This window comes from Leucoraja erinacea, chromosome 12 (assembly GCF_028641065.1).
Source record: "Leucoraja erinacea ecotype New England chromosome 12, Leri_hhj_1, whole genome shotgun sequence".
In the NCBI taxonomy this organism is placed as follows: Eukaryota; Metazoa; Chordata; class Chondrichthyes; order Rajiformes; family Rajidae; genus Leucoraja; species Leucoraja erinaceus.
Window position 1 is genome coordinate 2,317,610 of NC_073388.1, and position 27,822 is coordinate 2,345,431.

Genomic DNA, 27,822 nt, shown 5'->3' on the forward strand with positions numbered 1-27,822 from the left:
TAGGCCATGGCCCAGACCAGCCTTCCTAGGGGAATGCGCTAACCCTCAACACCGACCCAACTACAGATCCAGACACCGGCGCCTCAACGTCCACGGAGGATGCCGAAAAAGTAACAAACCTACCAATAGTAACCATGGAGGTAGGTGGGTCTGGTTCGTTACGAGGTTGGTGGGAGATTACAATTCTATCTGGATGCATGGAATAAATTAACTACCAACACTTATATTTTCAGAAGTATAGGGTTATACCATAGAATTTATACAAAAACATAATCCTCCAGTTCAGCATGTACCGAACCGAATATTCATGCTTACAGGCAAAGAAAAATCAAAAGCGTATGCTGCTACAGTGGCCACACTAAAAGGAGTAATGGAGGAAACCCAACACGAATCACAGGAATTCGAGTCCAAAATCTTTATCATAAACAAGATGGTGGTTGCCGCATCATCATAGATTTGTCTAATTTGAATACTTTCGTACTATATATTCATTACTAGATGGAAACCTTTGTTACAGCTAAGCAATTGATTTCCTAGGTTACAACATGACAAGCATCGTTTTAAAAGATGCTTACAATACAGTACCCATTAGAGGTGACCACAGATGTTATTTGACACAATGGATCATCTGGGGTTCACCCTTAACTCAGTTCACATGTCAGTGACTTTGCCGAAAGAAAAGGTTACAAATGGCTTGCAGCAAAATCATTGACATCACAAAACTATCCATCAGACTGGTAGCAAGAATAATTGGCATTATAGTGGCTGCGTTTCCAGCCACACAAATCGGACATTTACATTATCAAAATTACAGAGGGCTAAAATACGAGCACTCAAAAAATTATGGTGGTCATTTTGACAGACCAATGAAGCTACCAACAGAGGCCATAATGGAACTAAAATGGTGGAAAGATAACATTAGGCATTGTTCTTATCCAAACATTATCAGCTACCCGTCTATGGAACTACAAACTGATGCCAGTGCACTTGGATGGGGTGCTACCAATTCCATCTCCAGCTGTGGGGGAGATGGAATGCACAGGAGGCATCATTATTACAAACACTGGGCATAAACTAGTCAAGTCAAGTCAAGTCAAGTCAAGTCAAACTACCTGGGAATGTTAAGTGCATTCCATGGCCTTAAGTCATATTGTTCTGGGTTATATCACCAGCATGTTAGACTACAAATTGACAACACCACCGTGGTAGCATATATCAACCATATGGGTGGAAACAAATCGACATTATGTGACAATCTGGCCAACACAATTTGGCAATAGTGTATCCAGAGAGAGATATTTGGAGTTTAAGAAGGAACTGCAGATGCTGGAGAATCGAAGGTACACAAAAAAGCTGGAGAAACTCAGCGGGTGCAGCAGCATCTATGGAGCGAAGGAAATAGGCAACGTTTCGGGCCGAAACCCTTCTTCAGACTGATCGGGGGCGGGGGTGGGCGGGGACAAGAAACGAAAAAGGAGGAGGAGCCCGAAGGCTGGGGGATGGGAGGAGACAGCAGGGGGACTGAGGAAGGGGAGGAGACAGCAAGGACTAACAAAATTGGGAGAATTCCAGAGAGTGGTGAATCTCTGGAACTCTCTGCCACAGAGGGTAGTTGAGGCCAGTTCATTGGCTATATTTAAGAGGGAGTTAGATGTGGCCCTTGTGGCTAAGGGGATCAGGGGGTATGGAGAGAAGGCAGGTACGGGATACTGAGTTGGATGATCAGCCATGATGATATTGAATGGCGGTGCAGGCTCGAAGGGCCGAATGGCCTACTCCTGCACCTAATTTCTATGTTTCTATTTCGATGTTCATGCCCCCAGGATGCAGACTGCCCAAACGGAATATGAGGTGCTGTTCCTCCAATTTCCGGTGCTGCTCGCTGTGGCCATGGAGGAGACCCAGGACGGAGAGGTCGGAGACGGAGTGGGAGGGGGAGTTGAAGTACTGAGCCATCGGGAGGTCAGCTTGGTTATTGCCGACCGAGCGGAGGTGTTCGGCGAAACGATCGCCCAACCTCCGCTTGGTCTCACCGATATAGATCTGCTGACATCTAGAGCAGCGGACGCAATAGATGAGGTTGGAAGAGATGCAGGTAAACCTCTGTCGCACCTGGAACGATTGCTTGGGTTCTTGAACGGAGTCGAGGGGGGAGGTAAAGGGACAAGTGTTGCATCTCTTGCGGTTGCTAGGGAAAGTGCCCGGGGAGGGGGTGGTACGAGAGGGAAGGGAAGAATTGACAAGGGAGTTATGGAGGGAGCGGTCTTTGCGGAAGGCAGATATGGGGGGAGATGGGAAGATGTGGCGAGTGGTGGGGTCACGTTGGAGGTGGCGAAACTGACGGAGGATTACTTTTTGTATGTGACGGCTGGTGGGGTGAAAGGTGAGGACTAGGGGGACTCGGCCCTTGTTGCGAGCGGGGGGATGGGGAGAGAGAGCAGTGTTGCGGGGTATGGAAGAGACCCTGGTGCGAGCCTCATTTTTGGCTACCTACTTACCAGGTAAACTAAATTTAGTGGCAGACAACAGGTCACGCAAATTCAATGAAAACACTGAATGGATGTTGGATAAAAATGTATTTGCTGAAATTACAGCACGGTATGGAACACCAGATATCGACCTATTCGCATCCAGGCTCACACCAGCTATTGAATTGTGTTCATGGGAACCAGAACCTGGGGCAGTGGCAATAGATGCATTTTCGCTGCATTGGGGGATTGTTTATTTATGCATTCCCTCCTTTCTGCCTCATCAGTCGGGTATTTAGGAATACACAGCAAGACTCCGCATCTGGTATTTTGATAGTACCCGATTCTAGTCTACGACACCTGGGACTGACGGACCGAACAGTGGATATTATTTCAGCGGCCCACAGACAGTCCACCAAAATACAGTACTTGGTGTCATCTAGAAATGGGAAGTATTGTCACAACAATAAACATCACCCACAGATCTATGAACATCCCGTCTGTTCTGGAATTCCTGGCAAGCCTCCATTACGATGAGGGGCTCAGTTACAGTGCCATCAACTGCACCAGAAGTGCTCTGTCAACATACCTGTGGCAAGGAACAGAACGGCATTTTGTTGGGACACACCCTGGTAACCAAACTCATGAGGGGCATTTTTAATGTTAATCCCCCAAGAACCAGGTACTCCCAAATATGGGATGTGAGCATTGTACTGGCCATGTTAAGAAACTGGTCTCCAGCTACAGCTCTGTCCCTACAGAAACTGACTATGAAAACAGTCATGCTGATGGCCTTGGTCACGGCACAAAGGGTCCAGTCACTACAGAAACTAAGACTGGACAACATGACTATTTCATCTGGAAATTTAACTTTTCACATCAATGAATTAGTCAAACAAAACAGACAGGGGTCAGCAGGCCTAAAAACAGAATTCAGGGCCTACCCGACAGATGATCATCTCTGTATTGTAACTCACTTACTATTATATATGGAGTATACTAAGATCATCAGAGGGAAAGAATTGTCACTTTTAATCAGCTACAAACAGCCACTCAAAACAGTGACAGTCCAGACCATCTCTAGATGGCTAAAACAGGTCCTGATAAAGGCTGGAGTAGACTAGCATTTTTAAATCTCACTCCACCAGGGCTGCAGCTACATCGGCAGCTATAAAGTTGGATGTTCCTATGGACCAAATCCTCAAGACAGCAGGATGGTCAATGGAGATAACTTCCAACAATTTTATAACAAACCAGTCATTGAACCTGGAACATTTGCAGAAACAATTTTAAGTTCTGTAATATAATTTACCCCATAAATAGGGGCTATAATTTGGTGTTAATATATTTATCGTTGGGTTTTCAATACCGTATTGATGTCTAATGATGTTAACACTATTCTCCCCATAATCAAGGCAGATGTGATGCATGGACTCGTTTCCACGGCATGAAATCACAGAGCTTTAAAATCTTCACGTAGTCACTCACGTGCCTCCGAAGTAAAATAGTAAGATTAAACGAGAACTTACCAGTTTGAAGTTTGATCGTTATTTTATGAGGAGTAACGTTGAGGGAATACGTGCCCTCCGCTCCCACCCTTGATCATATACTCAACTGATATCTCTTCTCTAATCTTACTAGTAGTCATTACAGTTATCTGTGATTTCACACCGCTGCTTTGAAGAATGACACGCATACATCCTGGTGGGGTTCTTCGCGTATTCCCTCAACGTTACTCCTCATAAAATAACGATCAAACTTCAAACTGGTAAGTTCTCGTTTAATCTTACTATCAAAGATACTGGAGCGGATATTAGTATCTTTGCTGCAAACCAGGAATGATTTTCTTCCGATTTAAATTGTAATTCCGATTTTATTGTTTTCCTATTTTCAATTTTTTGTGCCCAATTATTTGGCGGCCAATCAACCGTTGTCTCTAAAGGGGTTGCGTCCAATCACCGATCAACTTCCCTTAAAATTCCTGTCCAATCAACAAATCAGTCTCCTGCCGTCCAATCAGCCGCCGTCTCCAAGGGCATTGTGTCCAATCACATAATGCGCTGGTCACTCGGCGGCCAATCAGACACAGTCTCCTAGGGGCCTTTTGATCAATCACCGACCTGCTTCCCTCACCGAAACAGACGATGGCTGCAGCCAACACAGAGAGATGAGAGAGCGCGAGAGCGAGAGAGAGAGAGAGAGAGAGAGAGAGAGAGAGAGAGAGGTGCAAGAAAGCAGCTACGACATGTAATACACAATAAACTATATTATAAATACACAATAAACAAGTTATGCATTCTTGTACTCTTACATGGGTATGACCGCACATAAAAAAATTCCCCCCCCTTCCTTCCCAAACTTAGTCTCACAGACCTTAGAGTACCCCTAGTACCTAAAACCCATTTCCATCACTGACTGGCAGCCAACTTGCAAAAGCTCCTTTTATTGCAACTCTGCCTTCTGCCATTCAGCCAACTCGCAATCCATGCTAGTATCTGCCCTTCAATACCATGGGCTCTCATCTTCCCTGGCAGCCTGACATACGGCACCTTATCAAAGGCCTTCTGAAAATCTAGGTAAACATTATCTACAGCCTTCCCTCTATCTGTCCTGCTATTAACTTCCACAAAGAACTCCAGCAGATTCGTCAGGCAAGATCTTCCCTTCACAAAACCATGCTGACTTCGGCCTATTTTATCGTGAACTTCCAAGTACTGCATAACCTCATCCTTTATAATTGACTCTAAAATCTTACCAACCACCAAAGTCAGGATAACCGGCCTATAGTTTCCGCTCTTCTGCTTTGCTCCCTTCTTGTACAACAGGGTGATATTTGTAATTTTCCAATCTTCAGGAACCATTCCTAACTCTAGTGATTCTTGAAATATCACAACTAATGCCTCCACAATCTCTGAGGCCACCTCCATCAGAACCCAGTTCAAGTGACTTATCCACCCTCAGACCTTTCAGTTTTCCTAGCACCTTCTCCTTAGTAATCACCACTCCACTATCTTCCACCCACTGAGGCTCTAGGATTGCAGGCACAGACCTGGCGTCTTGCACAGTGAAGATTGATGCAAAGAAGTTATTCAATTCCTCTGCCATTTCTTAATTTCCCGTTACCACTTCTCCTGTATCATTCTCCAGCGGCCCAACGTCCACTCTTGCCTCTTTTTTACTCTTTATATATCCGTAGAAACTCTTGCTATGACCTCTAGTCCTAGACTCTCTCACTAGTGGAAACATCCTCTCCACATCCATTGGCAGAGTCTGACGTTAGTTGGACTTGACTTCTTATTTAAGTGTTCTGGGGATGACTGTAGGACCAGGTAGATGGCATCAGCTGTGGACCTGCTATGGCGGTAGGCGAACTGCAGTGGATCAAGAGTGCTTGGTTGGCTTGATTTAACAGGTGCTATAACCAGCCTCTCGAAGCATTTCATGATGGTCCACTGGATGGTAATCAAAAAGACATGGGATCTTGCTTTTCTTTGTTCTCGGGATGATAGTGGTTTTCTTAAAGCAAGTGGATACCTCCAAGCTTAGGGAGAGATTAAAGGCGTCCATGAACATTCCTGCTACTTGTACATGCAGTTCCTAAGGAAGCAGCCAGGAACTCCATCAGAGCCAATTATTTTCTGTGAGTTCACCCTCAGGAAGGCCGATTTAACTCCTGCAACAGTGACCATGGGAAAAGGCACACTCAAGTCTGACATGACAGATGTCATTCACCCTATTGGCTTTCTCAAAGCAAGCATAGAATGTATTAAGTTCATCAGGGAGCTCCCCACTATTGCCTGTGATGCTGCCTGAATTGGATGTGGGTAGACAATTGGTTATCAGAGAGCAAAGAGGGGGAATTAATTCTCTGGTTGGCAGGCTGTGACTAGTCGGCTGACTTAGAGATTGGTACTTGAACCTCAGCTATTCACAATCTGTATCAACAGTTTGATGATAGGATCAAGTTTATTGGTCATAAACAGATTGAGAGTATGAATGATGATTCATGTACAAATGTGACAATGGGGAAATGGACCATGAATGGATGCGAACCAGGTCAATTAAATATCATGTTTATAAATGTGAGGTCTTACATGTTTTTTTTTTTGTTTTGTTTATTTTATTAGAAGTTAATACAGTACAAAACAGTACAGTGGAACCTAATTTTAGGTGCCAACTATGTAATACCGTAATCCATTCTATGTACAACCTCTAGTTTTATGTTATGAGAAGGAAATAAGCAAGACAAGAAAAAGAAAAGAATAGAAAGAGGAAAAAGTGGAAAAATAGATGGTAGAGAGTAGAAAAACGTGAAGTGTGTATATAAAAAATAATAAAGAAAAAGAAAAAGTGGGAAGTAGAAATAGAAGAGAAGGCCCCTTAAAAGAGAATTTTTCAAATCTGTATTCGGAGATGTAGATCTATCCGCGTCATGAACTGAAATCAGCAATCTTTACGGTACCGCTGCATCACATGATTCCAAAAAGTCGATGAAAGGAGACCAACTCCTTAAGAATTGGTCATATTTATCTATTAGTCGGAGTCTCATTTCTTCAAGGCGTGCTATGTCCATCATATTCCTAATCCACATTTTAACAGTTGGTATGGTCTTACATGTTGATGTACAAAATGTAAAAGTAGATATTTTTTGAAATGGTGAGAGATTTCTATTATGTTCTAAGAACCTGAGGTGTCCTTGTACAAGGTGTTGAAGGCCAATGTGCAGAATGCATCAAGCTATGAGAGCAAGTGAAATCTCAGTTTGAACATTGATTCCCTGAACATGAATTTAGAAGACTGAAGGGGGATCTTATAGAAACTTACAAAATTCTTAAGGGGTTGGACAGGCTAGATGCAGGAAGATTGTTCCCGATGTTGGGGAAGCCCAGAACAAGGGGTCACAGTTTAAGGATAAGGGGGGAATCTTTTAGGACCGAGATGAGAAAAACATTTTTCACACAGAGAGTGGTGAATCTCTGGAACTCTCTGCCACAGAAGGTAGTTGAGGCCAGTTCATTGGCTATATTTAAGAGGGAGTTAGATGAGGCCCTTGTAGCTAAAGGGATCAGGGGGTATGGAGAGAAGGCAGGTACAGGATACTGAGTTGGATGATCAGCCATGATCATATTGAATGGCGGTGCAGGCTCGAAGGGCCGAATGGCCTACTCCTGCACCTAATGTTTCTATGTTTCTATGGAGGACATCCCAAGGAGTCAATGAGCAAATAATGATCTATTATTTCCCTCACTCTGGTAAAACAAATTTTGTGGCAAAGGCACTGTAGCAAACAGCGGGACACGGCTCATTGGACACTGCAATGGTTAGGCCTAACCAGCTAGATAATTCAACATTACCAAATTATTCCAATCTTCAGGAAAGATAAAGGGAATGGTGATGAAAGGGGTCAAAAGATTCAGGGGAAAAAAATCATTGCATCATACTCATGTCTCCTAATCCCATTCAGCTCCATGCTATCTCTTCCATTGCAAATCTTCCCCATCCTTTATGTTAACAAGACCACAAACTAGCCTGTCAGAAATCACCACAAGGGCTCGATTATAATTTACATTATAACTGTTTTATTTTACAGGAAATTACTGATATTAGTTTTCCCACATTTGAAGCAAATGATGAAGTTGCATTGCGATTTCAAATTGAATTTCCAAAGAACACAAAAAAATAAATTGAAACATGAAATAATCCTATCACAGTATAATCCTGATGAGATTACCTCAGCATCAGCCAGTTTTGAGAAGTCTGATTGGCTTCCAATGTAGAATTCAATCCCTTTATGTGCTCCCTCCAGGGTTAGTCCTCGGATGAGTAGTATAGTCAGAAGCAAATAAGGGAAGGTAGCAGTGAAATAAACCACCTGTACATGGAGAAGGGTTATTAGATTATCGAGTGGTTAGTACAATTTCAACATCATTGAATTCCATTAAATGGCAGGAATGGAAGAATGGTACCCGGACGGGGCGTCGAAGGACAAGAAGCCGAAGCGAAGAAGTATATGCCAAGATACCGAATGGAAACAACGCCGAAAAGCCAAATAACCGAATGGGCGTGACGCCGAAAAGCCAAATAACCTAATGGACGCGACGCCAAAAAGCCACATAACCGAACGGACACAATGCCAAATAACCTAACGGACACAACGCCAAAAAGCCAAATAACCGAATGGGCACAACGGCAAAAAAACAAATAACCAAACAGACGCAACGCCAAAAAGCCAAATAACGGACATGATGTCTCTGGGGACGGGATTTGTCCGAGACCTTGTCTGTGGATTGGTCCAGACCACCGCGTCCATCACATCATTGGCCTGGGGAGATGGGAAGATGAGGGGGGGGATTAATTTTCCTTTGCCACTTTTGGACTTTCCTCAATATTAAATCGAACCCCGTGTGATTGGAACTTTCGGTTGATTTAACAAAATGATAATCCAAATTGGTTTCATAGATGTTTACACCAACAGTAACGCTGCAACAATTTTATTTTGACAACCACAATACATACACTACCGTGCATCTTGAAGGCCAGTGGTCCTTTGAGTGTGAATCGAGAAACCAGACAAAAAATATATTACTTTTTTTGAAGAATATCTTAGCTCCCTGAGTCAGTTCAGTGATATGACATTCCTGGTCGTTTTGCGCTCGGCGATTTTCTTCGGGTTGGAAAAGTGGGTCAGTGTAGAGAAAACCTTTAGCAAATGCATTGGGCGAAATTAAACAAATATCGGAACCAGCTTTTGTCTGATCTAACCGACCGCATCAACTATATTCTACTTTCCAATAGGGCGATAGGGGAAATTGTTAAAAATATTCCACAGAGATACAAAGTGTAAATTGGTTATTGCATGTGAACCAATCATAGTGGAATATCATCTCTAACCCCACCTTACTGTATGATTCTTACTAACACCCACTTCCTACACTGGTCAGTCTTGGAAGCGGTAACGATGAACTAACACCTAACGACCTGCTGTAACGCTATAATATGGGTACTGATTAAAGATGATCTTGAACTCCAGATTGTACATTTTGCTTATTTACATGGTGTCATTAAGCTTGGACTATCCCACCTGAGCACGTCCACCACCAGCCGATCCTTTCGCTCCACCACTACTGTTCCAGCCGTCTGCTGCCGTGGCCAAAACCAGTTCCAGCATGTCCCTTACTCCACCATGACCGGTGGCTATGACTAACAACAACACTACCTCTTCCGCACGCTCCCCCTGTCGGTCCCCTGCTGCTTTCTCACTTCCGGGTTCATCTCCTCCCTCTAACTTTTCTGGCAAAGGGAGAGAAGGCTTGGTCCATATGCGTTCGGTGTTTGTAGTCTGTTGAAACCTGTCAGGTTTATGGTCTTCTCAGAGTCAAGCTGTTCGCTTGATGGAGCAAAATTTTCAGACATTCGACAGGCATGTATTGCTTGCTGAAGGGTTAAATCAGCATTCCACAGTAACTCAGTCCTGAGTTTCTGATCAGCCATGCCCGATACCAGTTTGTCACGTATTAATTTGTTCATCATGATTTGGAAACGACATCTTTAAGCCATGTATTTTAAATCTCAAATAACTCCCTAGAAACTGTCCTGGGCTCACTAGCCCAACGCCTGATGTCCAGAACAACGAGACCACCAATGCTAATTGCCCAGCAGAAGCTGGTGATACAGGTGCTGAAGCCAGCCACGATCCAGAAGCGCATCCAGGAGAAACACGACATCCAGAAACGATCACATGACAAGTCCAGCAAACCAATTAAACCACCAAGTCATCCGTTTGCAAACTACTGTGGGACATTCCCGTCTAGGTTGCGTTGTTGGCCCGTCCAAAGAACCCCGATCCTACCTTGTTAACATCGATGGCGCCTTGTACCGTTGGAGCCGCCAACACTTGATGGCTGTGAAGAAACCACATCCACCATCAGCCGATCCTTTCGCTCCACCACTACTGTTCCAGCCGTCTGCTGCCGTGGCCACCACCTTTTCCAGCATGTCCCTTATTCCACCACAACTGGCAGCTATGACTAACAACAACACTACCTCTCCCGCATGCTCCCCCTGTGGTCACCACGTGTGTCCCCTGCTGCTTTCTCACTTCCGGGTTCACCGCCTCCCTCTAACTTTTCTGGCAAAGGGGGAGAGGGCTTGGTCCGTACGCGTTCGGGCCATATTAGTAGACCGACTGGCAGATATGGCGAGTATGTTTGAATTCTAGCTGCATGTGAGTTTAACTATATTCACTCTTTACGGGGAAGGATGTAGATTGGTTATTTAATGTGAACCAATCATAGTAGAATAGCATCACTAACCCCACCTTACTGTATGATTCATACTAACGACCTGCTGTAATGCTATAATATGGGTACTGATTAAAGATGATCTTGAACTCCAGATTGTACAGTTTGCTTATTTACACGAAGAGTACTTATCAGGGCTGTCACTTAACATTTTTCCCCTGTTGCCAGCCGGGCAACCTAGGCAGCTTTTTAGGTGGTCATTTAAGATGGCTTGCATGAAGCATGCGATAATGTGCTCGGACGAAGTGCGTAGTTACCAGTCGGAATTATGCTCAATGAAGCATTCACATATTATTTCTGCTTCAAATAAAATCACAAACTAAACATATTCCCACATAATTTATCCACAACAAAATATACAGGTTGCAAGGAATTTTCTAAAGGCATTTTATGATAATAGCTGTTAAAAGTGACTATACCCATCTGACAGGTTAAACATTACACTAACTAACAAGAGTTGGCCAAAGGACATAAATGCAGCAAATGTTATTTTGGTAATATATTTAAAGGTGTCAAGACGCCATATTATTGGGCATTCAGATTAGATGTATGTGTTGTGAACAGCAATGAAGATACCCAGTTTGTAAGCACCAGATTTAAAAAAAATTGTTGATAAGCGCTGTTTTCATCATTCCCACTTCAGAATTAATGTTAAAATTTCAACTGAAATATCTCCTGACCAAATTTGTGATGTATATAATTACTGTAGAAGTAAAACCTGGATAATTCCAAAATTGGGTTGTGAATGTTGCTCATTAAATAACTACAGTACTGATACTCCATATTAAGAGCATTGATTTGCCGTTAAAATTAATTATGTAATAACGTGTCAATGGTAGCAGTGACAATCGAACACCGCGGATTTAATGTTTTACGTGTTCACTATTTAATTAATCCTTCTTTATGGATTAAAACAAATAATAACATTGGGAATTAAAACACATTTGATTGCATTCCGTTATCAAACATAGTCAATGTTCGCTCTGAAGACATTTCTAGCACTATAGGGTCGGGGGGGGGGTGAATCAGTGCGGGATGGATAGATGGCGGTGGGGGGAGTTGAGAAAGCAATCGGTGCAGAATGGATGTATTGAGGCAGGGGAATTAGTGCGTGTTGGTTGGAGTAGGTAAAATTGTGAGGGGAGAGCGCAGAGGATGACAGTGGGGTTGAATGGGGGGGGATCTGTGCAGTATGGATGTGGGATCAGTACAGGATGAATGGGTGAAGACAAAAATGCTGGAGAAACTCAGCAGGTGTGGCAGCATCTATGGAGTGAAGTATATAGGCAACGTTTTGGGTCAAGACCCTTCTTCAGACTGATCCCCCCATTATTCTTGAATGGGTAGATCAGTTCAGGATGGATGTGGGGGGATCAGTGCAGGATGAATGGCGGGGGTCAGTACAGTGTGGATCGGAGGGTCTGTGCAGGATGAATGGGTGGGTCACTACAGGCTGGATGGGGGGGATCACTACAGGATGGATGGGGGATCACTACAGGATGAATGGGTGGTTCAGTACAGGATGGATGGGGGGATCACTACAGGATGAATGAGGGGATCAGTACAGGATGAAAGGGGGGGATCAGTATAAGATGAATGGGAAGATCAGTACTGGATAGATGGGATCGGTGCACGATAAATGGAGGGGGGGTCAGTACGGGATGAATGGCCGGATCAGTACAGGATGGATGGGGGGGAGCAGTGCAGGATGAATGGGCGGAGCAATGCGGGATGGATGGGAAGAGGGGTCAGTACAGGATGAATTGGGGGATCAGTGTGGGATTGATGGGGAGTGGCAGGAGAATCAATGCGAGGTGGATAGGGTGATCAGTGCAGGATGAATAGATGGGGGGGGGGGGGGGGTAGATGAGGAGGGGAGCACTCGGGATGTCAGTGAGGACTGAATAGAGGCAGGAATGGGGATTGGTGCTGGATGGAGAAGAGGGGTCCCAGGATCCCAGCATCTTTCCCACGCATTACAGCCGTCGCCGACACAAAACGTTATGTTCCTTTTCTCCAGAGATGCTGAGTTACTCCAGTTTTTTCTGTCTATCTTCGATATAAACCAGTATCTGCAGTGCCAAGCCAGGCAAAATGGCACGGCGTTTAGGTTGCCTGGCGACACTTTGGGTGGTGATTGGCACCCGGGCAACCGTTAATTTCTAGCCCTGGTTGTGAATAGACACAAAATACTGGAGTAACTCAGCGGGACAGGCAGCGACTCTTGAGAGAAGGAATGGGTGACGTTTCGGGTCGAGACCCTTCTTCAGACTGAACTGAACTCTCGTTGGTGAGAGTACTTGTGATTGTCTGAAGAAGAATCTCTACCTGTTATGTCACCCATTCCCACCCAGATATGCCTATCCCGCTGAGTTACTCCAGCTTTTTGTGTCTATCGTCAATTTCAGAGTTAAATAAAAAACAGAGTGCTTTTATAATATAATATAATATAATATAATATAATATAATATAATATAATATATATATAATAAAACTCAGTGGGCCAGGCGGCATCTGTGGAGGGAATGGATTAGGAGTTGTTTGGGGCCAGGGTTCTTCAATAGGAAGGAACTGCAGATGCAGTTGTCTTTGCAAATCGCCAAATGTGTGGGAGAGAGAGAGAGAGAGCACGAACCGTGGTTGATCAACGCTTATAAAGATAATCCGCTCTATGATCTTTGGAAGTACAACCCCCCCCCCCCCCCCCCCCTGTCTCCCCTGGCCAGTGATGTGATTGATGCGGGGTCTGGACCAATCGCTGACAAGGTCTCGGAAAAATCCCGGAGACGTCATGTCCGTTATATGGCTTTTAGGTGTCATGTCCCTTCGGTTATTTGGCTTTTCAGCATCGTTTCCGTTAGGTTATTTGGCTTTTCGGCGTCGTGTCCGTTAGGTTATTTGGCTTTTCGGCATCGCGTCCGTTAGGTTATTTGGCTTTTTGGCGTCGTTTCCGTTCGGCATCTTGCCTTCCACTTTTCGCTTCGGCTTCTCGTCCTTCAACGCTCCGTCCGCACACGGGAAGAATAATTGTCAAAGTAATGAATGTAGCAGAAGGAACTAACCACATGGATCAAATATTTAACATTAAGCTGCAGGATTAGCTAAACTTATATAGCAGAGTCTCATTCTAAACTCTGCCGTGTTTGCAGCTGTGACATATATCAAATGGAAAGCGGAAAATGTGGACAATATATTTGAGTCACGAAACATTGTTCACAGTGTTCTATGCCATTTCTATTCATGCTAAACATATTTCCCAAGATTTCCACTATAAATGTTCAATCGCTGGCTAGCCTGATTAGCCTTCTTATATCTCAAATCTTTAGAGTGAGGAACTTGTTTCAGGCTTTGGAGAGTTGCTGCTGTTCCATCACAGGGTAAGATCTTCAACTGGCACCCCCCCCCCCCCCCCCCCCCCCACCCCTCCACCCAAAGAGCCAGTGCTTGGAACCAAGATAAATTTGATAATCGTGTGGAAATCTGTACTTTTTCACCAGAGTGTGACCTCTATCATCACCAATCCTTTTACCTTTCCTGAAGATTTGATTCCTTTAGACAGGGCGGCCACAACCATCAGCCAGGCCAGAAGCAGACAGAGAGCCACGTGCCAGACAATCTCCCCCGTTTCATCTATCGACCTTGACCGAAGTAAAACCACCTTACTGAATAAGATGACAAGAGGGAAATCGTTACAGCAAAGGAGTTACAGGTGCACAACCTTTTATCCGAAAGCCTTGGGACCAGACACTTGTCGGATTTCGGACATTTTCGGATTTCAGAATGGAAGATTTTTAGCGTAGATTAGGTAGGTAGCGCGGGCGGCTTGAAAAGTCTGGAGCAGCTGCCTCCTCCCCGGAGACCGGGAGAATCATTGCATAAATGTTAGTCAGTTAGTTTGGAGGGATTTTATGTGGTGGTGGTGGTGTGTGTAGGGGTGAAGGGGGAAACTTTAATTCTTAGTCCCCTACCTACCTGGTCGGCGACTCCCAACCTCGCGGAGCTGGGGGCTCCGTCCGGCCGCGGGCGGCGCCGGTTGTATCTCCGACCCCGGCAACTCTACCCCTGGCTGCGAGGCGCTCCAAATCCAGCGCCGCCCGCGGCCGGACGTCCCAGCTCCGAGAATGTTGGGAGTCGGCGGCGTCGCAGCGCTGGGATACCAGCGGGGAGCGAGCAATGCCTTACCGGGTCGCCGTGCGGCAAGCTCCGGAGCGCTGTGGCCGCCTTCTTCCAACATTCGCGGAGCGTTGCTGGATTTGGAGCCGCGGAGCTGGGGGCTCCGTCCGGCCGCGGGCGGCGCCGGTTGGAGCTCCGACCCCGGCAACTCTACCCTTGGCTGCGCGGCTCCAAATCCAGCGACGCTCCGCGATGTTGTGTGTCGGCGGCCACAGCGCTCCGGAGCTTGCCGCACGGCGACCCGGTAAGGCATTGCCCGCTCCCCGCTGGTATCCCAGCGCTGCGACGCCGCCGACTCCCGACATTCGCGGAGCTGGGGCGTCCGGCCGCGGGCCGCGCTGGATTTGGAGCGCCGCGCAGCCAGGGGTAGAGTTGCCGGGGTCGGAGCTACAGCCGGCGCCGCCCGCGGCCCCACCGGCCACAGCGCTGCGGAGCTTACTGCACAGCGACCCGGTAAGGCATTGACCGCTCCCCGCCTCTCCGACCAGGTAGGGGACTAAGAATTAAAGTTTACCCCTTCACCCCCCTTCACATAAAAGCCCTCCAAACTAACTGACTAACATTTAAGCAATGATTTACAGATGTTTAAGCGTCTCCCGGTCTCCAGGGAGGAGGCAGCCGCTACAGTAGTACAGACCTGGGTTGACCGTGGGTCGTTTTGGGCAAAGATCTTATAGTTTTGGGTCAGGTTTGGCGCCAAACGCGAGCTTTGGTGCGCAGACGACATCTGGAAAAAATGGCCGGTTTTCGGAGCTTTTCGGTTTCTGGAACACCGGATAAAAGGTTGTGCACCTGTAGTAAATTTGGGAAACCTGATTTACAGGATTTCTAAAAGCCTTTGACATGGTCCCACACAAGAGATTAGTGTGCAAAATTAGAGCACATGTTATTGGGGTGCAGGGTATCGAAACAGATAGAGAACTGGTTGGCAGACAGGAAGCAAAGAGTAGGAATTAATGGGTCCTTTTCAGTGACTATGGGCTGTTACAAGTCTCGGTGCTGGGACCCCAGTTATTTCCAATATATATTGATGACTTAGACGAGGGAATTCAATGTGACATCTCCAAGTTTGCGGATGACACAAAGCTGGGTGGCAGTGTGACCTGCGATAAGGATGCTATGAGGCTGCGGGGTGACTTGGATCGGTTGAGTGGCCAAATGCATGGCAGATGCAGTATAAGATGGATAAATGTCCACTTTGGGGGCAAGAACAGGAGGCAGATTGTTATCTGAATGGTGTCCGATTAGGAAAAGGGGAGGTGCAACAAGACCTGGGTGAGCTTGTACATCAGCCACTGAAAGTAAGCATGCAGGTAGAGTAGGCAGTAAAGAAAGCTAATGGCATGTTGGACTTCATTGCGCAAGGATTTGAGTTTAGGAGCAAGGAGGCCCTACTGCAGATGTACAGTGCCCTGGTGAGACCGCATCTAGAGTATTGTGTGCAATTTTGATCTCCTATTTTGAGGAAGGACATTATTGCAATTGAGGGAGCGCAGCATAGGCGCACCAGGTTAATTCCCTGGATGGCAGGACTGACATATGGTGAAAGAATGGGTCGACTGGGCTTGTATTCACTGGAATTTAGGATGAGGGGATCTTACAGAAACATATAAAAATTTTCATGGATTGGACAGGCTGGATGCAGGAAAAATGTTCCCGATGTTGTGGTAGTCCAGAACCAGGCGTCTCAGTTTAAGAATAAGGGGTAGGCCATTTAGGATTGAGATGAGGATTTTTTTTTTCACCCAGAGAGTTGTGAATCTAGAATTCACAGAAGGCAGTGGAGGCCAATTCACTGGATATTTTCAAGAGAGAGTTAGATTTAGCTCTTAGGGCTAAAGGAATCAAGGGAGATGAGGAAAAAGCAGGAACAGGGTACTGATTTTAGATGATCTGCCAGGATCATATTGAATGGCGGTGCTAGCTTGAAGGGTTGAATGGCCTACTCCTGCACCTATGTTTCTATGTTTCTAGTTAGAACATAGAATAGTACAGGCCATGAACAGGGCCTTGTGATCCACAATGTCTGTGCCGAACATGATGCCAAGACCATCTCTTAGCTAAGGTACACAAAAATGCTGGAGAAACTCAGCGGGTGCAGCAGCATCTATGGAGCGAAGGAAATAGGCAAAGTTTCGGGCCGAAACCATTTTTCAGACTCTTAGCTCTTAGCTCCATCTCTTAGCTAGCTGCCTGCACATATTCCATTCCCTACATATCCATAAGCCTGTCCAAAAGTCTCTTAAATGCCACTATCATATCTGTCTCCACCCCTGGCAGCACTTTCCCTGCTGCAAATAGTGGTTCTTGGTTCATGGTTTCTTGGTCCTCCAAAATATTCCAAATGGAATTTAAACTGGAGGTGGTGAAGGGAGGGCTTAAGCCTGAAAGGGTTATTGCGAAGAAAGAGCTACTTTAAATTTAGTTGTATCTGGTTGGGTAACTATAGTTGGGTGGAGATTATTCCATGCTTTAATTGTGCGGGGAAGAACAAATTGCAGTATACATCTGTCTTTGTAGCTGGGATCACAAATTGGATCGAATGCCCTCGTCTGCTCTCTGCCCTCTGCCTAGTCCATCACATGTTCTGACCTGCCCACCATCGAAGGGATTTACAGGAGTCATCATCAGTCACCCAACACCGCCCTGGCCACACACTCATTTCACTCCTGCCACCATAAAGAAGATATAGGAGCCTGAAAACTAATGTCCAGGTTCAGGAACAGCTTCTTCCCTACAGCCATCAGGCTATTAAATGCCACTATCATATGTGCCTCCACGCATATATAGATATATATATATCTATATATGCTTTTGTTCTTGTTTATCATATTGTTTACAGAATACTATGTTTACCTTTTCTGTTGTGCTGCTGCAAGTAAGAATTTTATTGTTCTATCTGGGACATATGATAATAAAACACTCTTGGCTCTTGACAGGTACTCTCCATTTTACTTCGGAGTCACGTGAGTGACTACGTGAAGACCCCGCCAGCACGCATGCACGACATATCCTCTCCCGCGCCAAAGTTTAAAAACGGGACCTACAGGTAAGTTCTCTTATCTGAGGTCGTATTTCTTTCCCTTGTTGTGTTTTCTGTTCCAGCAACAATGGACAAGGGGAAGAAGTCGAAGAGGGCCGCGTCTCGTGTGGCTGTGGGGGACCGGCTGCGTAAGTTCCGGCAGTCGAGGGCGACCAGCGGCACCTTGACCGCAGTCTCTGCGGTCCGTAGTCACCGAAGGTAATCCTGCTCAGCTGAGTCCAGCACCGCGAGCTGCACAGCCCAAACCAGCGCAGCGGACTGGAGGCAAAGCCAAGCAGAAGTCGGTCCGGCCGGTTAATTCGGATGAGTCGGGCCAGGAAGCCTCGCTGCCGGGGAGCAGTGGAGGTGACCGCCTTTCCCGCATGGAACGGTTGATGGAGCAAATGCTCCAACGTGACATGCTCTGGGAGATGGAGTATGATCACCATGGGGGTCATCGTACACCCATAACAGCCTTACCCAGGGCTGATCAATGCATCAATGCATTGCGGGCCAGGGCTGGGCTGGCTCTGAAGAAGGGGACATGGCTGAAGAAACTGGCGGTGTGCTGGGGGTGCAGGATCCAAAAGAGCTGCTGGGAGTGGTCACCAAATTTGCGGTGCCACCGCAATCAGGACAGCCTTTGCGGACCAAGCTGGCGGCCAGCATCGACTGCCTGTCTTTCCATCCACTACAGGAACAGGTAGTCAACGAAACTACGGAGAAGTATATGCCTCCTGAGAACTGTATTTCGTTAAATGTCCCTGCAGTAAACAGTGCGATCTGGGGGTTCATTGGGGCTGGCATAAGAACCCAAGAGGTCAAACTGCAGAAGATTCTGAAGCTTCTGACATCGGGCGTAACGGCGTTCGCTTATTCCTTCGATGGTACAGAGATGACGACACTCAGCAGGATACACTGGCACTGCTCTGCAATACTCAGTACGAGATAAATTGCCTAAGAAAGAGTGCAATAAAACCTGCACTAAACCCCAAATTTGCAGGGTTGTGTAAAACAGCTGCTACACAACCACAAATACTGCTATTTGGGGGAAACTTGTCAAAACAAGTCAAGGAGCTTGATGAAGAGGCTAAAGCCGTTGGGCTCATGAGGGCGTCATCAGAAACGAGCAAGACCACACACCCCAGATGGCAGCACCCCAATGCACCCACCAGCAGGCATCGACACCAGGATGCTGGTGAAAGCATGAGGGCCGCGCAGCAACCACAAAGGTCTTTTTTAGGCCAAGGCCCAGGGCTACCCTCATGGAAAATGCGCCAACCCCGCACTCCGGCACCTCATCCACAGAAGAGGCAGAAGCCGAAGAAGTGAATGTTTCACCGGTAACCATGGAGGTAGGTGGGTCTGGTTCCTTCCAAAACATAAAATGTGTAGGTCCTGTACTAACAGGGGAAGGTTACACATGTTTTGGGAGGCATGGAGGTCTATTACTACTGATAATTATATACTACAAAGTATTCAGGGATATGAAATTGAGTTCATCCAAAAAGGCATGCCCCCAGTTCAACATGTGCCTAACCGAGAGTTTGTACTCTCACAACAGGAGAAATTGGAAGGACATGCAGAAATGGGGAAGTTATATACCAAAGGAGTAATAGAGAGATCGGAACATGACTCTCTAGAATTTGTATCCAAAATATTCACGAAAACCCAAAAAGATGGTGGATGTCGCATCATCATTGACTTAACAAAACTGAATACTTTTGAAAAGTATATTCACTTCAAAATGGAAACATTTGTTACTGCTAAACAATTAGTTTCTGAAGGATACTTCATGGCATGCATCGATCTAAAAGATACATACTATTCAGTGCCCATACATAAGGATCATTGTCGATATCTAAAATTTAACTGGATGGGGCAACTATGGCAGTATAAAGCGTTGTCTAATGGGTTAACATCAGCCCCAAGACTATTTACCAAGATATTAAAACCGGCCTTGGCAATACTCAGGAAACAAAAACATATTGTCATGGCATATCTTGATGATATATTAATTCTGGGGAAAACCCTGGAACTAGCTAAATCAGCAGCCTTAGCTACCAAACATTTGTTGGAAAAACTGGGGTTCATCATCCATCCAGATCAATCTAAGTTGACGCCATCCAAAAGTCTTTGCATCTAGACTTAATCACCAGTTACCGACATATGTCGCTTGGGAACCAGACCCTGGGGCAGCAGCGATGGACGCTTTCTCGCTGGATTGGGGAAAATTGTTTTTCTATGCTTTTCCCCCCTTCTGCCTCATTAGTCGGGTTCTACACAAAATACAAATGAACTCAGCATCAGGTATTTTGGTAGTACCCGATTGGCCTACTCAGCCATGGTTCCCTGTGGTCCTCGACATGGTCTCGGAACCATATATGTCCATCGTTAAATGATCAGATCTTTTAGTCCATCCTGTAACGGGCGAGAGTCACCCATGCCATGACAGGATCAATCTGTTGGTTTGCAGAATCTAAAGAGACCATTGCTGGATCTGGGACTAACGGACAGGACCATGAACATGATCACGGCGGCCTACCGAGAGTTAACAAAGAAGCAATACCTCTCGGGTATAAGAAAATGGGAATTGTATTGGTCAAGGACTGGTGTAGCGTATAATACAGCTACAGTTACCAATGTCCTGGAATTCCTGTCCAGCCTTCATTTTGATGAAGGACTGAGCTACAGCGCTATCAATTGCACGAGGAGTGCCCTGTCAGCATACTTGTGGCAGGCACCAGGACAGCATTCCATGGGATCCCACCCTCTAGTTGCTAAACTCATGAGGGGCATTTACAACACGAACCCTCCTAGAGCGAGGTACTCCCAGATATGGGACGTCAGTGTTGTACTAACATTGTTCAGGGGTTGGTCACCAGCAATGTCCCTGTCCCTGGAAAAGCTCACGTTAAAAACAGTTATGCTGATGGCACTGGTCTCAGCTCAAAGGGTCCAGTCCCTACATAAACCGAGACTGGACAATATGATGGTATCAACAGACAAGATAAACTTTCGGATCTTGGAGTTGGTTAAACAAAACAGGCCAGGAACATCAGGACTGAATTTGGAATTCCGGGCATATCCATCAGATACCCAACTATGTGTTAAGACACACCTTCTGCTATATCTTAAGTCTACTAAAACCTTAAGAGGTAGTGAATTGGCACTATGGGTCAGCTATAAACAGCCTCATGGCAGGGTATCAGCACAGACCATCTCTAGATGGCTCAGACAGGTTTTGGGAGCTGCTGGGGTGGATACTGACATTTTAAAATCTCCTTCCACCAGGGCAGCAGCAACATCGGCAGCTAGAGACATGGAAGTGCCTTTGGACCATATCCTGGCTACAGCAGGATGGTCTAGAGAGAAGACCTTCCAACTCTTTTATAATAAACCAATCACCAAACCCGCGGTGTTTGCAGAAACAATTTTGAATTCTGTAATATAATTTATCCCAAGAGATCATTATTTTTGTTTAAATAAATTGTTATTGTTTGAATTTTGATTCATGTCTGAATACGATAACATACTTCCTCCCTTAGACGACTATGGCAGGGAGTGAAGCATGGACTCGTTCCACGGCATGAAATCACAGATCTTTAAAATCTTCACATAGTCACACGTGACTCCGAAGTAAACCAGTAAGATTAAACGAGAACTTACCAGTTTGAAGGTACACAAAATTGCTGGAGAAACTCAGCGGGTGCAGCAGCATCTATGAAGCGAAGCAAATAGGCGACGTTTCGGGCTGAAACCGTTTGAAGATTGATCTTTATTTTATGAGGAGTTACGTCGAGGGATTACGTGCTCTCCACGCCCACCCTCCATCATAAAGGTCAACTGGTATTCTAGTTCTTCTTATCTTACTATGTTTATTTCATCTACTGTTGTCTGTGATTTCACACCACTGCTTTGAAGAATGTCGTGCATGCGTGCTGGCGGGGTCTTCACGTAATCCCTCGACGTAACTCCTCATAAAATAAAGATCAAACTTCAAACTGGTAAGTTCTCGTTTAATCCTACTATTTTATGTGTGTGTATATTAAAAAACAACTTGCTCTGCACATCTCCTTTAAACCTCACCCTTCTCACCTTAAAATTATGCCTTCTAATATTTGATATTTCCATTCTGGAGAAAAAGGTTCTGACTGTCTACCTTTTAGATGCATCATAGGAATTTGAAGGAGCCAGTGAATGTCTCTGGGATTTTTCTCAATTAGAGTACACCAGATGTTGATTCGTCAGTGACATGAAGTGAACCAAGACTCTGAGAGGAAATAAACCCCTGTTGATTGAGGGCTTCTGCTTCCCTTCACTTCACGAACCAAGATCTCCACAGCTGACTTCCGATGGTAACGTTGGGGTTTGTGGTTGTTACGGTAAAATTCAGCATAGTACCAGGTGTCAATGTCGATAAGGCTGCATCATAGACTTTGTCTGCACTTCACTGGATCAATGGGGAGGTGTTAATGAGGGCGGCCACAGTGGTGCAGCGGTAGAGCTGCTGCCTTATTGTGTTTGCAGCGTCGCAGACCCGGGTTTGATCCCGACTACGGGTGCAGTCCGTGCGGAGTATGTATGGTCTCCCCCTGACCGCGAGGGTTTTCTCCGAGATGTTCGGTTTCCTCCCACACTCCAAAGACATACAGGTATATAGGTTAATTGGCTTGGTGTATGAGCAAATTGTCCTCAGTGTGTGGGTAGTGTAGTGTTAATGTGCGGGGGTCGGTGCGGACTCGGTGGGCCTAAGGATCTGTTTCCGCGCTGTATCTCTAAACTAAACTAAACTACACCTCCGTCCTCGGTATTGTTTTTTCAGTACAAACCAACTTAACGAAGGGCAGGGTTCAAATGAGATGTGTGGGGTAAGATTTTGCACAGCATGCAGTGGGTGCCTGTAGAGTGCTGCCAGAGGTGCTGGTGAAGGCAGGTACGATAGTGCCGTTTAAGAGGCTTTTAGATAGGTACGTGCATATGCTGGGAATGGAGGGGTATAGATCATGAGCAGGCAGAAGAGATTAGTTTACCTTGGCATCATGGAACATCAGACATGGTAGGCTGAAGGGCCTGTTCCTGTGCTATAATTTTTCTATGCTTTACCTAGCTAACTGATTTAACAATTTGCACTATCATTTCCAGTAAGTTCCTCAGATCAAGAGGTTAAATAAAACCAAGAGGCTATTCACTGCATGCACAAACTGACCCTGACAAGAACGATGGATAATTTGAAAAATGTAACATTTACAAACACTGATAATGATCATTTACGTAAAGAGGAGAAAAAATAAAACACTTCACAATGTCTACACAGCATAAATACATTTGAAAAAATTCTTGGGTTAAAATCAACATGTTATTAACTCCTGTGATGGTATTCAGTAACAGACACAAGATGCAAATAAACCTCAATCCAAATGAAATTCCCATCCTCACTCATTCAACCAACCAGACATATACCCAGTGATCCTCCCCAGGAAGAGGCTGTTCAGGTGAATAGTGCCGTGCTCTGCAAAAATTACTTACTCCCAGTATTGTTCACCTGGACCCTGGTGAGGAACATGGATTTCAGATCCATTTGAACACGTTTTATTGTTTGCCTGCAGCCAGGTTGTATTAACGACTTCAGAATATCCGCTGTCCAGAGTGAGGTTGCAGAGCGGATCTGAAAAACATGGGGTATGGATGAAAAGAACATTTCTTTGAAAAAAATATTCATTTCTAAATAATAAACGGGGTCATTATTGTTGTTGAATCAGTCTGATCCCTGTTATCAGGTGAGCGAGATCCTGCTCTGCTGAGATTGTAAGGGTTAATGCTGTAGCAGCCATTTTATGCTAGCTATAGCCGACATTTTAAGTCAAACATATTAATTTAGTAAAAACAGGCTTTGCAGACTGACCTTCACTATGCTAGAGAAACACTGACAAGAAATAGTTTCTCTGAGGTTGGACATTCTGATACCTTATCACACAATAGTGCCTTCTTGTTTCTGCAGCTGCCTATACTCCATAATAACTCCCATGTGCTCCGCAAAGAGTAGGAGTAAACGGGTCCTTTTCACAATGACAGGCAGTGACTAGTGGGGTACCGCAAGGCTCAGTGCTGGGACCCCAGCTATTTACAATATGTATTAATGATCTGGATGAGGGAATTGAAGGCAATATCTCCAAGTTTGCGGATGACACTAAGCTGGGGGGCAGTGTTAGCTGTGAGGAGGATGCTAGGAGATGCAAGGTGACATGGATAGGCTGGGTGAGTGGGCACATGTTTGGCAGATGCAGTATAATGTGGATAAATGTGAGGTTATCCATTTTGGTGACAAAAACAGGAAAGCAGACTATTATCTAAATGGTGGCCGACTAGGAAAAGGGGAGATGCAGCGAGACCTGGGTGTCATGGTACACCAATCATTGAAAGTAGGCATGCAGGTGCAGCAGGCAGTGAAGAAAGCGAATGATATGTTAGCTTTCATAGCAAAAGGATTTGAGTATAGGAGCAGGGAGGTTCTACTGCAGTTGTACAGGGTCTTGGTGAGACCACACCTGGAGTATTGCGTACAGTTTTGGTCTCCAAATCTGAGGAAAGGCATTATTGCCATAGAGAGAGTGCAGAGAAGGTTCACCAGACTGATTCCTGGGATGTCAGGACTGTCTTATGAAGAAAGACTGGATAGACTTGGTTTATACTATCTAGAATTTAGGAGATTGAGAGGGGATCTTATAGAAACTTACAAAATTCTTAAGGGGTTGGACAGGCTAGATGCAGGAAGATTGCTCCCGATGTTGGGGAAGTCCAGGACAAGGGGTCACAGCTTAAGGATAAGGGGGAAACCCTTTAAAACCGAGATGAGAAGAACTTTTTTCACACAGAGAGTGGTGAATCTCTGGAACTCTCTGCCACAGAGGGTAGTCGAGGCCAGTTCATTGGCTATATTTAAGAGGGAGTTAGATGTGGCTCTTGTGGCTAAGGGGATCAGAGGGTATGAAGAGAAGGCAGGTACGGGATACTGAGTTGGATGATCAGCGATGATCATATTGAATGGGCTCGAAGGGCCGAATGGCCTACTCCTGCACCTAATTTCTATGTTTCTATGTTAACACAATTAAAGGAAGCCTATTATGTCTTTTTACACCATGACTTTTTTATGTCTGTGGAAAAATACTACATGTACCTTAAGCTGTTTTATTCGGTATAAATAGTGCTTGTACTTCTGTGTATACTTTGAGAGGGCGATCGCGGGCGCTTGAGTGAACTTCGGTACATTCAAGTATCTGTATCCCTCTCCCATCATGATGTTAAATTAAAGGCTTTTGATTGAGACGTGTCTTTTGAATTATTTTACAGTCTGCTAAACTTTCACAAGATCACCCTGTCTGTGATCCTCTAATGTCAATAGTCCGAATTTGAATATAAAGAATTCTGAGCAACGTACAGCCAGAAGGAAGCCATCAGGTTAGGCATGCCTGTACTGGCTCCACATTTCCACTTTTTTTTCTGTAATGAGCCTGCCCCACTTAGGCGACTGCATGAGACTATGCAGTTGCCACATGGTCGCGGATGGTTGCCGGGACGTCGCCTTCATGGTCATAAGGAGTTCCCGCATTCTGGGAACTAGTCGCGGCCTCATTATGGTCGCCGTGAATTTTTCAACATGTTGAAAAATTAGTGGCGACTAGTATGAAGCCGCCATGGAGAGTAGTGAGAATTGTCGAGCCGTAGGTGGGTCGCCAGGAGGTCCTTATGGGATGTCAGGAGGTCGAAGATTCTTGTAGGTTGCAGCCGGTGCTGAAAGGTGAATTTCATTGGCTCATTGGGGAAAAAAAGGTAAGCAGTAGTTTTCAGAACCAAGGATAACCGACCCGTAATGTTAAATGTCTGCCGAACTTCACAGCCATGTATCTCCGGGTTTTTTTAAATTATTTAAAAAAAAAATTTTTGTGTTTTTTATTTTCTCTTTTATGCTGGAAAATCGAAGGTAGACAAAAGTGCTGGAGAAACTCAGCGGATGCAGCAGCATCCATGGAGCGAAGGCAACAGGCAACGTTTCGGGCCAAAACCCCTCCCTAGTCTGAAGAAGGGTTTCGGCCCGAAACGTTGCCCACTTCCCTTGCTCCACAGATGCCGCTGCACCGTATCTCTGGCTTCTAAAATGTTGTCTCCACTCCTTCTCCCCCCTCTTTTAAAGGACTTACCGTACACTGTGCTTTAGACATCTTTTTACAGCGCCAACCTTCCTGTTCATCGTGGTGTATGTCTGTTTCACCTTGGCTTTGCACTGTGTGAATTATTTAGACAGCACTCTCCCCGCTTGCCCTGTCCCCCACCTGCATAACAGGTTGGTGAAGGAAGCGATGTGTTTGTGTGTGTGTTCCACTCTAACAGTCGCCGTTCCAGTTGCCGGTTTTTCAGGCAACTGCCGGCAACTTGACAGTCGCCGGCAGACCGCTGAAAAATCGCCTAAGTGGGACAGGCCCATAACTCTATGTTTCTCATCCTGAGTATTTGCCGTATGGTGTCTTAAAATATTAATGAACCTGAGCACATGTTTAAAGTGAGAGAGGCAATATTTAATAGGAACCTGAGTGGTAAAGTTTTCAATAAGGCTGGTGGTTATGTGGAATGAGCTGCCAGAGGAGGTAGTTTAGGCAGATATTATCACAACATTTAAAATAAATTTGTACATGGATAGGAAAGGTTTAGAGAAATATGGGCCAAACGCAACAAATGGGACGAGTGTAGATAGGGTATCTTGGTCGGCATGGATAGGTTGGGCCTAAAGTCCTGTTGCTGAGCTGTATGACTGTCATTCCCCACAGCTTGTTTTCCCTTATGAAAGGTTTAGTATGTTATACTCTTTCCACAGATGCCTAACCTCATGAGAGTCTCCAGAACACCCTGTTTGTATTTCAGATTCCTTGAGTTGTGGGTGAAATCTGACTCAATGTTTCTCTCTTTGTTATTAACTCACACATTTAGTAACGTGTAAAGAAACCTAATTACAGAAAGATGAGACTGAACAGCAAATATCAGTAGCTGGTGCAAGGAGGCAAAGCATGGACTGGAAATGGCCTTTTGAAGAGAAACAAGGGAGCACTATCCCTCAGAATCCCTGATGTCTGTGTGGGAAACTCCTTTCTGTGGGAATAGGTGGGTAACGTAACCTGTGGCTGCGATATTAACCAAACAAATATCCTGTCATTAAAAACAAATTACCTCATATGCTGTAGTAAAGACAGTTATTCCCTCGAAAGGAAGACTGTAATCACAAATTGTCGTCTGATAAACCCTTCCTCCATGCTGCAAAAATATGTAGACTTAAATTTTTTGATAATGATTAAAATTACTCTGTGACAGTCATCACCGTATACCGAGCCTGTGTCACATGGGCAGACATCAACCACACCCCCTGTGTAACAAGGTCAACCATCATCCGCTATCCTAGTCTGATTCAGTTTCTCAATCATTCTGACTGACAGAGTAGAACTGATGGTAGAAGTTTCTACAGAGTAAAAGTTGAATATTTATTGCACAGATATTACACAAAACAGTACCTCTGGGTGTCCGACTGCAGGTTTCATCCGCACCCCACCAGCTGAAGCAGTCTGACCATGGCAGAGGGGATTGGAAGGAAGCAAACAGGTAGAACAGGCTGTAGGCGATGATGCAGTTGTAGGAAATGTGCACTAATGTAATCAGAAGGACCATAGCAATCCCCACTCCTTAGATAGAAGAAAAAAATGGAAATTACATTAGAAAAAAAGACACACATTGCTAGAGTAGCTCAGCAGGTCAGAATGCATCAGTTGAGAATGAGGAACAGTGAAAATCTATGTTTTATATCCTACCAAATCAG

At 45.2% G+C, this 27,822-nt stretch overlaps 1 protein-coding gene across 1 annotated transcript in view; it reads right to left on the reverse strand.

Annotated features, from left to right (window-relative positions):
* Window positions 1-27,822, reverse strand: part of LOC129701989 (sodium- and chloride-dependent neutral and basic amino acid transporter B(0+)-like) — a 58,519-nt gene that overhangs the window by 20,010 nt on the left and 10,687 nt on the right. The window contains exons 4-7 of the mRNA XM_055643448.1: window positions 27,521-27,688; window positions 23,493-23,631; window positions 14,298-14,430; window positions 8,200-8,340 (exon numbers count right to left, since the gene is read on the reverse strand). Coding sequence (XP_055499423.1) covers window positions 8,200-8,340; window positions 14,298-14,430; window positions 23,493-23,631; window positions 27,521-27,688 — 581 coding nt within the window. The remainder of the gene's footprint in view (window positions 1-8,199; window positions 8,341-14,297; window positions 14,431-23,492; window positions 23,632-27,520; window positions 27,689-27,822) is intronic.